Genomic DNA, 17,062 nt, shown 5'->3' with positions numbered 1-17,062 from the left:
AGTAGATCAATCGCTTTTAAAGCTAGCAGGAAGGTTAAAAGACAAAAGTAGTAAAATCATTTATATCCACAATAAGTAGTTAAGGGATACACAAAACAAAAAGATGTAAAATATGATGTCAAAAGCAGTAAACATGGAGGGAGGAGTAAAAATGCAGCGTTGTTAGAATGCATTCAAACTTTGGATAGTAGCAACTTTAAAAAATTGTGCGTGTGTGTGTGTGTGTGTGTGTGTATCCTCATGGTAACCACAAACCAAAAATCTTTAACAGATACATATACAAAAAAGAGAAAGGAATCCAAATATCACACTAAATATAGTTCAGCAGTCCCCAACCTTTTTGATACCAGGGACCAGTTTCATGGAAGACAATTTTTCCACTGACGGGGACGTAGGGATGGTTCATGTGGTAATGCGAGCAATGGGGAGCGGCAGATGAAGCTCTGCTCGTTTGCCCACCACTCACCTCCTGCTGTGTGGCCCGGTTCCTAACGAGCTGTGGACTGATACCAGTCCATGTCCCGTGGGTTGGGGACCCTGGATACAGTCAACAAATCACAAAAGAGCAAAAGAAGAAAGGAACAAAAGATAACTACAAAGACAGCCCCAAAACAATTAACAAAATGGTAATAAGTACATACCTATCAATAATTACTTTAAATGTAAGTGGACTAAATGCTCCAATCGAAGGACACAGTGTGGCTGAATGGATGCAAAAATAAGACCAATATATATGCTATCTACAAGAGACTCACGTTAGATCTAAAGACACACACACAGACTGAAAGTAAGGGTGTGGAAACAAGTATTCCATGCAAATGAAAATGAAAAGAAAGCTGGAGTAGCAAGACTTATATCAGACAAAATCGACTTTAAAACAAAGACTGTAAGAAGAGACAAAGACAGATGTTACATAATGATCAAGGGATCAATCCAAGAAGAAGATATAAGAATGGTAAATATATATGTACCCAACAGAGGAGCACCTAAATGCATAAAGCAAATATTAACAGACATAAAGAGAGAAATTGACAGTAACAAAATAATAGTAGAGGACTTTAAAACCCCACTTACATCAATGGACAGATCATCCAGACAGAAAATCAATAAGGAAACACTGGCTACACTGAGGTATCACCTAACACTGGTCAGAATGGCCATCATCAAAAAACCTACAAACAATAAATGTTGGAGAGGGTATGGAGAAAAGGGAATCCTCTTGCACTGCTGATGGGAATGTAAATTGATACAGCCACCATGGAAAACAGTATGGAGGTTCCTTAAAAAACTAAAACTAGAACTACTATATAACCCAGCAATCCCACTACTGGGCATATATCCCGAGAAAACCATAATTCAAAAAGACACATGCATCCCAGTGTTCATTGCAGCACTATTTACAATAGCAAGGACATGGAAGCAACTTAAATGTTCATTGACAGACGAATGGATAAAGAAGATGTGGCACATATATACAATGGAATATTAGTGAGCCATAAAAAGGAACAAAATTGGGTCATTTGTAGAGATGTGGATGGACATAGAGTGTCATACAGAGTGAAGTAAGTCAGAAAGAGAAAAACAAATATCATATATTAATGCATATATGTGGAATCTAGAAAAATGGTACAGATGTACCTATTTGCAGGGCAGGAGTAGAGATGCAGATGTAGAGAACAGACGTGTGGACATGGTGGGGAGGGGGGGAGATTGGCATTGACATATGTACACTACCATGTGTAAAACAGATAGCTAGTGGGAATCTGCTGTATAGCACAGGGAGCTCAGCTTGGTGCTCTGTGGTGACCTGGATAGGGTGGGATGGGGGATTGGGAGGGAGGTCCAAGAGGGAAGGGATATATGTATACATATGGCTGATTCGCTTCATTGTACAGCAGAAACTAACACAACATTGTAAAACAGCTATACCCCAATTTTAAAAAAATAAGGAAACACTGGCCTTAAACAAGACTCGAGACCAATGGACTTAATAGATATATATAGAACATTCCATCCAAAAGCAACTGCATACGCATTTTTTCAAGTGCACATGCAACATTCTCAAGGAAAGATCATATGCTAGGCCACAAAACAAGTCTCAATAAACTTAAGAAGATGGAAATCATATCAGACACCTTTTCTGACCACAGTGCTATAAGACTAGAAATCAACTACAGGAGAAAAACTGAAAAAAACCAAAAAACACAAAACACGAACACATGGAGGCTAAACAGTATGCCACTAAACAACCAATGGGGCAGTGAAGAAATTAAAGAGGAAATTTAAAAAATGAGAGAAATGAAAATGGAAAGACAATGATCTAAAATCTGTGGGACGCAGGAAAAGCAGTTCTAAGAGGGAATTTTATAGTGATATTAACCTGCCTCAGGAAACAGGAAAAATCTCAAACAATCTAAACTTACATCTAAAGGAACTAGAAAAAGAAAAACAAACAAAACCCAAAGTTAGGAGAAGGAAAGAAATAATAAAGATCAGAGCAAAGGTAAATGAAATAGAGACTAGAAAGACAATGAAAAAGATCAATGATACTAAGAGCTGGTTCTTTGAAAAGATACACATAATTGATAAACCTTTAGCCAGACTCATCAAGAAAAAAAGAGAAAGGGCCTAAATAAATAAAATCAGAAATAAAGGAAGAGAAGTTACAACTGACATCACAGAAATACAAAGGATTATAAGAGATTTCTAAGAACAATTATATGTCAACAAAATGGATAACCTAGAAGAAATGGAAAAATTCCTAGAAATGTACAATTTTCCAAGACTGAATCAGGAAGACATAGAAAATATGAACAGACCAATTACCAGTAATGAAATGGAATCGGTAATTTAAAAAAAACCTCCCAACAAATAGAAGTCCAGGACCAGATGGCTTCACAGGTGAATCCTACCAAACATTTAACATCGATCCGTCTCAAACTATTCCAAGAAATCGAGGAGGAAGGAATGCTTCTGAACTTATTCTATGAGGCCAGCATCACCCTGATACCAAAACCAGACAAAGACACCACAAAAAAAGAAAATTACAGGCCAGTATCACTGATGAACATAGATGCAAAAATCCTCAACAAAATACTAGCAAACAAAATCCAACAACACATTAAACGGATCATACACCATGATCAAGTGGGCTTTATTCCAGGAATGCAAGGATTCTTCAATATACGCAAAGCAATCAACGTGATACACCATAGTAACAAACTGAAGGAGAAAAACCATATGATCATCTCAATAGATGCACAAAAAGCTTTCGACAAAATTCAACACCCATTTATGATAAAAACTCTCCAGAAAACAGGCATAGAGGGAACCTACCTCACATAATAAAGGCTATATATGATGCATCCAGAGCCAACATCATTCTCAATGGTGAAAAACTGAAACAGTTTTCTCCAAGATCAGGAACAAGACAAGGTTGCCCACTCTCACCACTATTATTCAACATAGTTTTGGAAGTTTTAGCCACAGCAAAGAGAGAAGAAAAAGAAATAAAAGGAATCCAAATCAGAAAAGAAGAAGTAAAACTGTCACTGTTTGCAGATGACATGATACTGTGCAGATGACATGATACTATACATAGAGAATCCTAAAGATGCTACCAGAAAACTAATAGAGCTAATCAATGAATTTGGTAGAGTAGCAGAGTACAAAATTAATGCACAGAAATCTCTTGCATTCCTATACACCAATGATGAAAAATCTGAAAGAGAAATTAAGGAAACACTCGCATTTACCACTGCAACAAAAAGAATAAAATATCTAGGAATAAACCTACCTAAGGAGACAAAAGAGCTGTATGCAGAAAACTATAAGACATTGATGACAGAAATTAAAGATGATACAAACAGATGGAAATAGATCATGTTCTCGGATTGGAAGAATCGACCTTGTGAAAATGACTATACTACCCAAAGCAATTTGCAGATTCAATGCAATCCCAACAAACTACCAATGGCATTTTTCACAGAACTATAAAAAATTTTTTCACAATTTGTATGGAAACACAAAAGACCCCGAATAGCCAAAGCAATCTTGAGGGGAAAAAATGGAGCTGGAGGAATCAGAATCCCTGACTTCAGGCTATACTACAAAGCTACAGTAATCAAGACAGTATGGTACTGGCATAAAAACAGAAATATAGATCAATGGAACAGGATAGAAAGCCCAGAGATAAACCCACGCACATAAGGTCTCCTTATCTTTGATAAAGGAGACAAGATTCTACAATGGAGAAAAGGCAGCCTCTTCAATAAGTGGTTCTGGGAAAACTGGACAGCTACATATAAAGGAATGAAATTAGAACACTTCCTAACACCATACACAAAAATAAGCTCAAAATGGATTAAAGACCTAAATGTAAGGCCAGACACTATAAAACTCGTAGAGGAAAACATAGGCAGAACACTCTTTGACATAAATCACAGCAAGATCCTTTTTGACCCATCTCCTAGAGAAATGAAAATAAAAACAAAAATAAACAAATGGGAGCTAATGAAACTTAAAAGCTTTTGCACAGCAAATGAAACCATAAACAAGACAAAAAGACAACCCTCAGAATGGGAGAAAATATTTGCAAATGAAGCAACTGACAAAGGAATAATCTTCAAAATATACAAGCAGCTCATGTACCTCAATATCAAAAACACAAGCAGGGCTTCCCTGGTGGTGCAGTGGTTGGGAGTCTGCCTGTCGATGCAGGGAATGTGGGTTAGTGCCCTGGTCCGGGAAGATCCCACATGCCGTGGAGCGGCTGGGCCCGTGAGCCATGGCCACTGAGCCTGCACGGCTGGAGCCTGTGCTCTGCAACGGAAGAGGCCACAACAGAGAGAGGCCTGCGTACTGCAAAAAAACCCCAGACAAACAAAACAAACATTTTATTAATTTTTTGTGTTTGTTTTTTGTGTGTTATTTGTGTGAAAAGTATTACAAACCTATTGCAGTACAGTACTATATAGCCGATTGTGCTGGTTGGGAACCTAGGCTAACTTTGTTGGACTTATGAACAAATTGGACTTATGAACATGCTTGGAGTGGAACTCGTTCATATGTAGGGGACTTACTGTACATAGAAAATCCCAAATTCACCACCAAAAAACTATTAGAACTAATAAATGAATTCCATAAAGTTGAAGGATACAAAATTAACATACAGAAATCTGTTGTGTTACTATATACTAACAACAAACTATCAGAAAGAGAAATTAAGAAAACAACCCCATTTACAATTGCATCAAAAAGAATAAAATACCCAGGAATAAATCTAACTAAGGAGGTAAAAAACCTGTACTCAGAAAACTATAAGACATTGATAAAAGAAATTGAAGACAACACAAAGAAATGGAAAGTTATACTGTTCTCATGGATTGGGAGAATTAACATGGTTAAAATGATCATTCTGCCCAAGGCAATCTACAGATTCAATGCAATCCCTATCAAAATACCAATTACATTTTACACAGAACTAGAACAAATAATTCTGAAATTTGTATGGAATCAAAAGACCCTGAATAGCCAAAACAATCTTGAGAAAGAACAAAGCTGGAGGTATCATGCTTCCTGATTTCAAACTATATTATAAACCTATAATAATCAAAGCAGTATGGTACTGGCAGGGAAACAGACACAAAGTTCAATGGAACAGAATAGAGATCCCAGAAATAAACCCACACTTAGATGGTCAATTAATCTATAACAAAGGAGGCAAGGATACACAATGGGGAAAAGACAGCCTCTTCAATAAATGGTGATGAGAAAATTGGACAGCTACACAAAAGAATCAAACTGTCCTACTTTCTCACACCTTACACAAAAATAAACTCAAAATGGATTAAAGACTTAAATGTAAGACCTGAAACCATAAAACTCCTAGAAGAAAAAACAGGCAGTATGCAATTTGGCATCAATCTTAGTAATATCTTTTGGATAAGTCTCCTCAGGCAAGGGAAACAAAAACAAAAATAAACAAATGGGATTGTTAAACTGAAAAACTTTTGCACAGTGAAGTATACTCTCAACAAAATGAAAAGGCAGCCTACTGAATTGGAGAAGTTTGCAAAGATATATCAGATAAGGGGATAATATCCAAGATATACAAAGAACTCATACAACTCAACATCAGAAAAACAAACCAGATTAAAACATGGGCAGAGGACCTGAATAGACATTTTTCCAAGGGAGACATACAGATGGCCAACAGACACATGAAAAGCTGCTCAACATCATTAATCATCAGGGAAATGCAAATTGAAACCAGAATGAAGCATCACCTCACATCTGTCAAAGTAACAGTAACCAAAAAGACAACAAATACGAAGTGTCGGTGAGAAAATGGAGAAAAAGGAACGCTTGTGCACTGTTGTGGGAATGTATATTGGTGCAGCCACTAGGGAAAACCCTATAGAGGTTCCTCAAAAAGTTAAAAGTGAGACTGCCATATGATTCAGCAATTTCACTTGTGGGTATTTACCCAGAGAAAACAAAAACACTAATTTGAAAAGATATATACATTCCACTGTTCATTTCAGCACTGTTTACAATAGCCAAGATATGAAATCAACCTAAGTGTCCATCGATAGATGAATGGATAAAGAAGATGTGATTATATGTATAAATATAAAAAAATATTAAAAAATGAAATCTTGCCATTTGCAACAATATGGATGGGTCTAGAAGGTATTATGCTAAGTGAAATTAGTCAGAGGAAGACAAATAGTACTTGATCTGACTTATTTGTAGAGTCTAAAAAGCAAAACAAAACAAAAACAGACTCACAGATACAGAGAATAAACTAGTGGTCACCAGAGGGGAGAAGGGTGGGGGAATGAGTGAAATAAGTGAGGGAGATTAAGAAGTACAAACTTCTAATTATAAAATAAATAAATTATGGGGATATAATGTACATCATGGGGAATATAGTCAATAATGTTGTCATAAGTTTGTATGGTGACGGTAACCAGACTTATCATGGTGATATTTTTTTAATGTGTAAAATTATTGAACCACTATGTTGTACACTTGAAACTTTTTTTTTAATTTTTGGCCACACCCTGTGTGGCCTTAGTTCCCTGACCAGGGATCAAACCCACACCCCCTGCATTGGAAGGCGGAGTCTTAACCACTGGACCTCTGGGGAAGTCCCAAAACTTTTTTAAAAAGGCAGACAAAAGAATAAGTAAGGCTGGGAAATGCCATTTTATCTCTGTTTGAGTTAGAAAAAATGGGAAGATATCCAATGTAGGACAATCTTTCTCCTTTGTGGTGGGAACCTCCTGGGTTTGGTTCAGGTGAAGGTAGAAATTAATTAGAGAGGTAAGGTTTAAGTGCCATCATTATAAAGAGAAGCACTCACTGGAGGCTTCCAGCAGGGAAGAACATCAGAGCTGAATGGAGACGAGCAGGTTTGGAAGTTTCAATATAACTTTAAAGACAGTTTTTAAGTCCAGCTGGGAAGAGGCTGGAATGTAAGTATGAGTATAGTGTATCACTTGGAGGAAACAGTAGAGATTAGGAAATGACAGTATGAAGCAGACCTATTTCTTTTTCATTCATGCTCCAGCAGATATCTTTCAGAGTTCACTTGTAATTGTGTGTTATGGAGGTAATGATGATGAGTGTCTTAGGCAGCTTGGGCTGCTACAAGAAAACACCGTAGACTAGGTGCTTAAACAGGACATTTATTTCTCACAGTTCTAGAGGCTGGACAGTCCAAGAGCAAGGTGCTGATGGATTTGGTTCCTGGCAAAAATTGTCTTTTAGGCTTGCAGATGGCTGCCTCCTCCCTGTGTCCTCACGTGGCAGGGTGGTGGGTGGGAGGAGCTCAAGAGAGAGTTCTGGTCTTTCTTTGTCATCTTACGAGGACACTAATCCCATCGTGTGGGTCATACTCTCGTGACTTCTTTTTAAACCTTATTACTTCCCAAAGGCCTTACCTTCAGGACTATCACATTGGGGTTAGGGCTTCAGCATGTGGATTTGTGGTACAGGGGCACATTCAGTCCGTAACAAGGAGGAAGAGTTATAGTTATCTATTGCTGTGTAACAAGTCTCCCCAAACCTTAGTGGCTTCAAACAACACAATTTTATTATATTTCAGGATTTTGTGGGTCAGGAATTTGAGCAGGGCTCAGCTGCGTGATTCTTCAGCTCGGCATGGGATTGATTGACTGGGCTCACTCAGCTGGTGGCTGGTCTGGTCTGAGGTTGTCCAAGACATCTTTATTCATATGCCTGGTACCTCTATGGGGATGACTGGAAGGTGGGGCTTGGGGGCCCCTTCCCTCTGCATGTGTTTTTGGGGCCTCTCCACATGGCCTTTCCAGCAGAGTGTTTGGACTTCTTACATGGGTTCCAAGCACAAGTAGAACCATTTACCAGATAAACTGTACAAAGAGAGTGGGTTGATAAGTTTTGGACATGTTGAGTTGGGATGACTGTGAGATGTTGAGGTAGAGAGGTTTAGGGTATAGTTGAAAGTATTGATCTGAATCTTACTGAAAAAGTTTTAGGGCACGGATGGAGATTTTTGGAGCCCATGGGGTCCTTACTACTTTAAAGCCCTGAGAAATAGATTGCAGTGCTGAGGGAGAGAGTATAAACGGACAGGAGAATCTGAAAGCTGAAGAACATCTATATTTTAAAGGATGGTCCAGAAGGAGAAACCTGCAGTGGAGACTGACCAGGAACATACAGAGCAGAAAGAACAGAACGAGGAGAGAGAGACATTCTGGAAGCATATGGGTAGTTACAGAATTAATGAAAAGGAATGAGCTGCAGTTTCAAATATCAAGAAGAGGGAAGATCAGAGGACATTACTGCTCAAGTGCTAAGAGCACTGACACCAGGAAGATGGGGTCAAATCCTATCCCTGCCATTTGCTGTTTGTATGACTTTGACCTTAACCTGTGCCTCAATTTCTTTATCTGTAAAATGGGGATACTAAAAGTACGCCATAGGTGGTTGTTTAAATGCATTACTCCATATTATCAACATATATAACTTATCTTTTTACTATGCCATGCTTTAAACAGTTTGAAAAGATCCATGGGCCTGGCGAGTAGGAAAACTTAAACTTTAGAAAAATTTGGCTGGTAGTGTTGTTAAATTTATATGACATGACAGCAAATGTTACACAGTGGTAAATCCCATTGTAACAAGCATGAAGGAATCCCGTAATTTCCCTTATGATTGCATTTGGTATTTTACTGTACTTTAAGATGCACAGCAACAAATACTTTTTACAAACTCTATTGTATTTCAGACCACTACTAGCTTTTTCTTTAAGTGTGCATTATGGATTTCTTGGATGTAGAGCAAAGGTTGGCACACAAGGGTCAGGATGGCCCTCATCTGTTTTTCTAAATAAAGTTTTTTTGGAACACAGCTACTTCTATTCATTTCTGTGTTTGTGGCTGCTTTTATGTTCCAATGGCAGAGCTGAGTAGTCCTGACAGAGACCATATGGATCACAAAGCTTAAAATAATTACAATCTGGTCCTTTATGGAAAAAAAAGGTGCTTATGCTTTCCTGTTCCCTGCAGTGTTTCTTCTCCTCGCAGTTACTTCTATTTTGCTCATCCTTAAGAACCTAGAAAGCAAAAGCAGTTACGGCTGAAGGAGTAAAAAACACCGTAACAAAGCCATGGAGGTTTTCTTACGTAGATTGACTTACGAACGGACAATAACTTTGAGTATACCTGATCTGCAGATATTTTTGTTGCCGTAGATTTTATTGAAACTGGAGTGGAAACCATTGTTCCTGGGAGTGAAATAACTAGGGTCTAGGCTAACTTTATTATCCAGAACGCTGTTAAGGCTGCATTCATTTCGATGGCGTTGTTTTCTCCCCAGCAAAGGCTGAAGGGCCTAGAAATGGCATAAATTGGCTAGCTAATGCAGGGACTGAGTTACTTTGGGGCTTTGTCCAGGTGAGATGTGAGAATCAGGCCATCTTTTCAGGGCTATGATGGGAATTGGTCAGATTTTGGATCTGGTTACTATTGAGGGGAAAAACAATCTCCCGTTCGGGAAGGCACATTCATTCTTGTTTAAAGCCCCATTGGCTATTTAACACATTTCTTTAGTCTACCGATTACTTTGGTGTAGGGAACCAAGGGTTTTGAGAAAGATAACAGAGGGGTGTGTAATTTATTCTGTAATCATAGGCTGGATCAATTTCAACAGAAGCCCAGCATTGAGGATAACTGTTATATTGTTTACTTTGGGGAGCTTTTTTTTTTTTTTTTAATCTCAGCAGCTACCAAATAGAAAATCGATCTACTTAGTCATAAATCACTAACTCACACCCACACTCTTTTTCCCCAGACAAGCCAAAATTAGAAAGTATGAAAGAAGTGCATCATTTCTATGATGGGGTAGAGAAAAATGATCTCTTAGGGCTAAATGCAGCAGCAAAATTAAAAAGAAAGAAACATTTGTCGGCAATGTTCTCATCCTTCACTTCATAGTATGTGGAATGTGAGAGCTAAAGAAATCTTAGGGGCTTTGGAATCTGCTAACCCCAACCCACAAGATCACAGAGAAGGAAATCAGGGCCTGGAGGATTTAGGCACCTGTCAACTTTTCACCTCTTTTGTGTAGCTATCTTCTACTCTTCCTCTTTTTCTTCAAGCTACTGTCAATCAAAATATATTTGTTCTAAGAAATGACTTGAATTGTAGTCAGGCTAGGTGGTCAATACTGAAAACAGTACTAAATTGGGGCCCCTTACAGGGAACGTGCAAGTTACCAGGGCTCAAGCCTAAGGTGAAAGGAATAAATGTTGAATAGAAGAATTTTAAATACCATGGAGGGCAGTTTTTGGTGGAGAGTTAGGGAGGCTGTCTTAGGTTCAGTTCCTAGAAAGCAGAACCTGAGATAAAAATTCCAGTTTTGTTAGGAAATGCTCCCAAGAGAAGATTTTAGGAGAGTGGGGGATTGGACATGGAAGAGAAGGAGGGTGTGCAAGTGTGCGAAGCTGGGCAGAGTCAAGTAGAAAGTAACTTAGGCCCAGTCCCACAGAGGAGCTCAGGAAGCGTGTAGGTCATGCCTTAGAGATGTCCCAGCTAAGGGAGCAGAGGTATTTATCCTCCCACATCTGTCAGTTATTAGTTAAGAGCTGACTTCCTGTGGAATTGGGGTGGGGGTAGGTGGCAAGGTTCATTCTCTACCTCGAAATGGATTCCAGTAACCTGAGAGCAGCCTTCTAAAAAAAAAGTCAGACAAAAGGGAAAGGGGATCTGGGCTGAGCCTTCACACACCCTCCTGCAGACACCTTCTTGATACTTTCAGATCATGCTAAGGATGCGTCCTCTGGTTCATCTTTCTCCCGAAGCTCAGTAAGTAGAATCAATGATTGAGTATTAGCTTCCTTAGTCTTTGCAATTTTTGTGCTAAATAAGAGTTGAGGAAAGGAAAGTTTCAGCCTCAAATTCAGATATTTGGTTGGCAGGTTTTCCTTTCTTCCTCTCTCTGGGAATATCAGTTTTCAGCAAGGGAACAGACTTAAAAAGATATCATATATTCCAAGTAGCAATTGAAGGGGAAAATAGCAATGTGATAGATGTTCGAAGCCTTATATCTAATTACCAAGCACACCACACCATGGTTGTTATTTTCTCATGAGCGTGTAATCCATCTGTACAGACAGTCTCAGCAGGAGTTGTTGGTGTAGTCCAGACTCAACTTCATTGCCCAGCTCTTAACTCTAAAAGGAAGAATGAAAGAAGGAAGGAGAATTATATGTTCATGTAGAGCAGAAGGCAGGTGGGGTGGGGAGGGAGAGAGGAAGAGAGTGACAAATGTGGGCTCACCACCCTGGCACCAACTTAGGAGTCTCAGTGAACGGGAGGAAGATGGGAGCAGCTGGTGTTTATTGAGCCTTCACTACGATCCAAGCTCTGTTCTAAGGGCTTCTAAATGAATTAACCCATTTAAACCTCACGATGATGCTGTGAGGAAACAGAGGAACTTGATGGAGGTCACACCACCCACTAGTAAGTGGCAGAGCTGGCATCTGAGTCCAGGGCTGGCTGGCTCCCGAGTCAGATGGCACTGTCAACCCTGGGTGCGTGGCTGCCTTTGGCATCTGCCTGTTATATATGAAATTCTTCCTCTTGAGTCTAAATTACATGAAATCCGCTTTTATTCTCTGGATAGAGCTTAGGTTTTTCTTTTCAATTGATTTTTAAATATTTATGTAATGCATGAATACATGTGAAAATTTAAGTTAAAATATCACAGATAAAATGGAAGTCATGGTTTTCTTTGACCAACACCACTAAATTCCTGTTCTCTCCCAGTTACCCACCTCACTGGATCAATTTAGTAGCATTTTAGATGTTTGAAAATACATTTAGATGCTTGTTATGTATTCTTTGAAAATATATGGTAGTGTTTTGTACTTTCTACTTTTTAAAAGAAAACACATTAAGGGACTTCCCTGGTGGTCCGGTGGGTAAGTCACTGTGCTGCCAATGCAGAGGGCCCAGGTTCGATCCCTGGTCAGGGAACTAGATGCCGCATGCATGCTGCAACTCAGAGTCTGCATGCCGCAACTAAGAAGCCCACATGCCACAACTATGAAGTCCGCATGCTGCAACTAAAGATCCCGCATGCCACAACTAAGACCCGGCACAGCCAAAATTAATTAATTAATTAATTAATTTTTAAAAAATAAATAAAACAATAAGATGCTATTAAAAAAAAGAGAAGACACATTAATTGTATGATACCATAGTTCAGAGGTTCTCAAACTTTCTTGGTTTATGGCTCTCTCAGTATCTTAGTAATTATTTCATGGTGCCCTAGGTCAAAAGAATATTTAACAGTTCCATCTAAATAAGAGTTAGATCCAAACAACTTAGTATTTATGTCCTAACATAGCCATTATGGCCTTAGTAGACATTTAAAACATTACACACATGAAAAGAGTATTTTCAGTTTATTCTTAACCATAATTACTCACTCACAGGCAGTATGTGCTTATTGGACACTCCATGGCTCTCAAATCCTGGGATCAGATCAGATGCTACCACACTCATTGCCTGTTCCACACCTATTTTTGCACGGTACTCGTTTTCAATCACAGCAACCACTGGAAACCCAACTTTGCAAAATGAATGACATCAAAAGGATTACAATATGTTCTAATATTGGAACTGTGGACCTCCTTGAGCTCATAGGTTGCACGGTGTCCAGCAGATGTCTAGTATGGCTGCACTTCCCTGGGATGCTTCAGTGCACAATTTGGGAACTAACTCTGGCCACAGTTATTAATTTTGCCGTTCACTTTTTTCATCCCAAACTGTGCCTTAGGGATTCAACCATGTTACATATAAAGATTTACCTCCTATAAAACACTGCTGCAGAATTACCCAGAATTTATTTACCCATTTTATTTACCCATCTTCCTGATTATGGCCATTAATGTTATTTCTAATATTTTGTAATTTTATATAATACTGCAGTGAAAATTCTGGTTTTTTCCTCTTTGTTCACATGGCCAAATTAGAGAATAAAGGAATTGCTAGGCCATAGGCCAGTCAGGTTTTTAAATTTTAGTACATACTAATAAATTGAGCTCTTTGAAGAAATGATTTTCTGTAATCCCTTGAAACATGATTACTGCTGGCTTATTTTTCTTAGGACTCTATACCCTATGACTGTCCCATTGGGGAAGAATAGCTGTCTTGGAAATGTATATAGTGAGTGATTATATTGTAGGCAAAGGTAATTGAGAGGCAAGGGCAGAATATGAATAGGCTGAGAGGAAGAGGAAGGTTGGAGCCGATCAGAAACTGCAGGGCGTATTTTGTAGGACAATGAGAAGACCAGTTCATTTAAAGTAAATAATTTATGTAGGGCACAGATGGCAAATACCTTGCGGCATGTCTTAAATGTTTCCTCCCCCTCGGTGGGAGACATACTCAATCCATCATGGCACAGCAGACATAACCAATCCATCACCGCACTCATTGTCCCTAAGCCTTCACACAGTCTTAGAGTTTTCCTCACAGCTCTGGGAGATTACCACCAACTAACTAGTAATCTAGTTTGTGGGCACACAAAATGAAACCTACCTGTCATTCCTGGAGGCAGTGAGAAGGTGGAGAGGTAGGCTGAAGTTAGGCAGAGAAGGGCTAAGGAATTTAAAGAATGCCAAACAAGGAGAATTTGGAAAACTTATTTATATTTCAGACTTTATTAGCAAAATGACTGGAGATCCTCCTTTGTGAAACAGTAGCAATAGTTATTGATCTCAGGCTGCTGTTATTTGTTTTCATGCCTTAGTTCTAAATTATCCTATTTATTTATTTCTAGAAAAGTAATTTAATCACCAGAGGCCCGTCTTATTATTCTCTTCCATGTGTCCCACATATTGAAAGACGTGGTCTACCAATTAAACTGTACTTATTAAGTAACAACAACAGCAACAGCAAACAAGCATTCGTTGAGTATTTTTCACGTGCCAGGCACTGTTTAAGCAACCTCACGTTTATTAACTTTTTATTAACTTTTAAAATCGTCACAACAACCTTACAAGGTAGGTACTATTACTATTCCCACTTTATAGTTGTGAAATTGAGACAGAAATTAAACATTCTGCACAAGGTTATATAGCTAGTAAGTGGTATAATCAATATGCCTTTCTCACTGTTCAATTTTAACTGTGTAAAGTCCAAGCATAATTTCTGATTAGAAGGAGATAACCAAAAGTACAATGGTACCAAGGGCCAAGAGGATGGGGGGAATGGGAGTTATTGTTTAATAGGTATAGAGTTTCAATATTACAAGATGAAAAGAGCTCTGGAGATGGATGGTGGTGATGGTAGCACACCGTTATGAATGTATTTAATATCACTGAACTATACACTTAAAAATGGTTAGAATGGTGAATTTTATGTATATTTTACCACAGTAAAAGAATCAGGGGAAAAAGGAGATAATCAGGGTTCCCAACATGAGTTGGTATAATTTTGGCCAGAAGCAAAGAAATTTGCTATATTAGTTTGCTTGCGCAACATGTCAAGGGTAAATGCATGGTTTTCTGGCAGATTCTTCATTTAGAAGAGTTAGATTTATTTTAAATAGCTAAAAGACCCCCATTCTTGTTTAAAGACTTGCAAAGATCTGAAACCCAAGATTGGAGACTACTGATTGGAACACTCAATTCTCCAGCTCCTGGGGAGGTAGGGAGTGTTCAGCAAGGAGAATAATACATTTTAGAGTGAACCGATCTGTTGGGAGGCCACGTGCCTGAGGTTAAGGGCCTGTGCTCTGGAATCCCACTGAGCGCTAGCTTCACCATTTCTTCCCTTTGCCATTTCCTTGGGAAGTTCTTTAACATCCTGAGCCCAAGATTTCTCATCTGTAAACAGGGTGGTAGTGATAGCTCATGGAAACTCTTGGAAAGTCTGGCACTTACTGAGCGCTCAATGCTAGCTCCTGTTAAACTTTATGGCTACACATTTACATCAAACAATAGGGATAATACAGAACCTTGAGGCTTACTGGATGCCACAAATGAGATAGAGTGAGGTGTAAGTGCTCAACTGATGGTAAGTTTCCTCCTCTTCTTTCGTCTCCAGTAATCAGCAGGGAGTGGGTGCCCCATAAGTGAGGGGTCCCTGACATCTGGATGGATACCCATTGGCACCCCTCTTATCATCTTTATAAACTTCTGGTGTATAAAGTGATGCTTCCTGACGTTCCTTAAGCAGCTTCAGGGGCATCATGGTTAGTGATATCAGAGGCTGCCCTCATCTCGGCATGTCAAAGTGACCTTTACTCATGGTGTGGAGAGAGCTAGGCGCTGGGGCCAGCATTGTGTCTGCTTCAGATACCTGTCAGTAACACGATTCTGAGCTATTCAGGACTTTGGGCTTCTTTGTTTTGTGTTGGAGCTGATTTTGCTTCTTGATGACCTCAGGCCTCTGAAATAAGATATTTAAAATAATATGTTCCTCCCTACTGTGAAGGAAGAATTGCCTCTGTGTGTGACAGAGCTAATGCTGGCTTGGCCCACTGTTAACCTGAAAGGATGCTGCTGGACTGTGACTCGTAGAGGTCACGGATGTCAAAGTCTTTAGCCATCTGTGGTTTGCCCAGAGCAGTGGAGCTCAAAGAATCACCTAGGAGCCAACTAGAGCCACTGGAACATCCAATTTAAGTGCATGTTTTCTCCCTTGTCCTTCTCTCCTAGCAACTGTATGACTCAAATACTACTTAGAAAGTATTAATTCTCTGTAATTTATACCCTTGCCTGTGGTATTACTATTGCCTATTGTTCATGTTGATCTTTAGAGGGTGGAACCCTGAGGAATATCTATGGGGAACTGAGGCTGTACTTTGGAAAAAGAATATCTTTATTAAATTCGTTTTAGTTATTAAGTATGCATCACGTGGTCCAGCCGTTTGACCCACAATCTCTCTCTTTTTTTCTCCCCAGCACTGGCTCGAACCTAACAAGTCCATCTCCAAGCAAATGAAATGTAAGTGTCAATCTGTGCGTTCACTTTTGCTATGAAATGTCCAAAGATAGACTCTACTTCTTTACAAAGTTTCTCCTGCCAGGGAGGAAATGGATGGAGTTGAAGATCTGGGGGTTGGGGGCTTCTGCCTCCCAGGGAGAGCTGTGTAACTTCTCTCTTATTCGTTGGCCTCGGTCCTCCCTGCAGTCACTATTCCTATAGCTGCCTGTGTCTCTCACCCACCCCACCATCTTACCCTCATATTTCGTATTCGAACAGGGGTATTGGTGCCTGGTTCCCTTTGATTGTTGGGGTTGCTAGTAAATGGTTCAAGGTGGGAGGTCAGTCTTGGGGGGGCAATGAGAGAGGCAGGTGTATTTTGAAACTATTATCTTGCTGCTAACTTTACTGAAGATTGTAGTATTCTTTTCCACCCCTCAACCTCCCCAATATATTTTTCTGGGTAGTAGCTTTCAAGCTCTGGTGTTCTGAACTGCCTTTTTCCCCCCTGATGAGCTCTTGGAAGAGTCGGCTAGGGAAACATCTCTCTAGAATATAGACTATCTGGTCATGCA

General features: G+C 39.3%; 1 protein-coding gene across 1 annotated transcript in view; it reads left to right on the top strand.

The window, feature by feature from the left end:
* The window catches only part of FRMD3 (FERM domain containing 3), a gene marked incomplete at its 5' end in the record, with an annotated part of 311,556 nt that overhangs the window by 166,077 nt on the left and 128,417 nt on the right, over positions 1-17,062 (top strand). Inside the window, one exon of the mRNA XM_082843148.1 lies at positions 16,466-16,508. Coding sequence (XP_082699274.1) covers positions 16,466-16,508 — 43 coding nt within the window. The remainder of the gene's footprint in view (positions 1-16,465; positions 16,509-17,062) is intronic.

Source organism: Leucopleurus acutus, assembly GCF_964270905.1.
Source record: "Leucopleurus acutus genome assembly, chromosome: 7".
NCBI lineage: Eukaryota > Metazoa > Chordata > Mammalia > Artiodactyla > Delphinidae > Leucopleurus > Leucopleurus acutus.
This window is presented reverse-complemented; position numbering and strand designations above follow the sequence as displayed.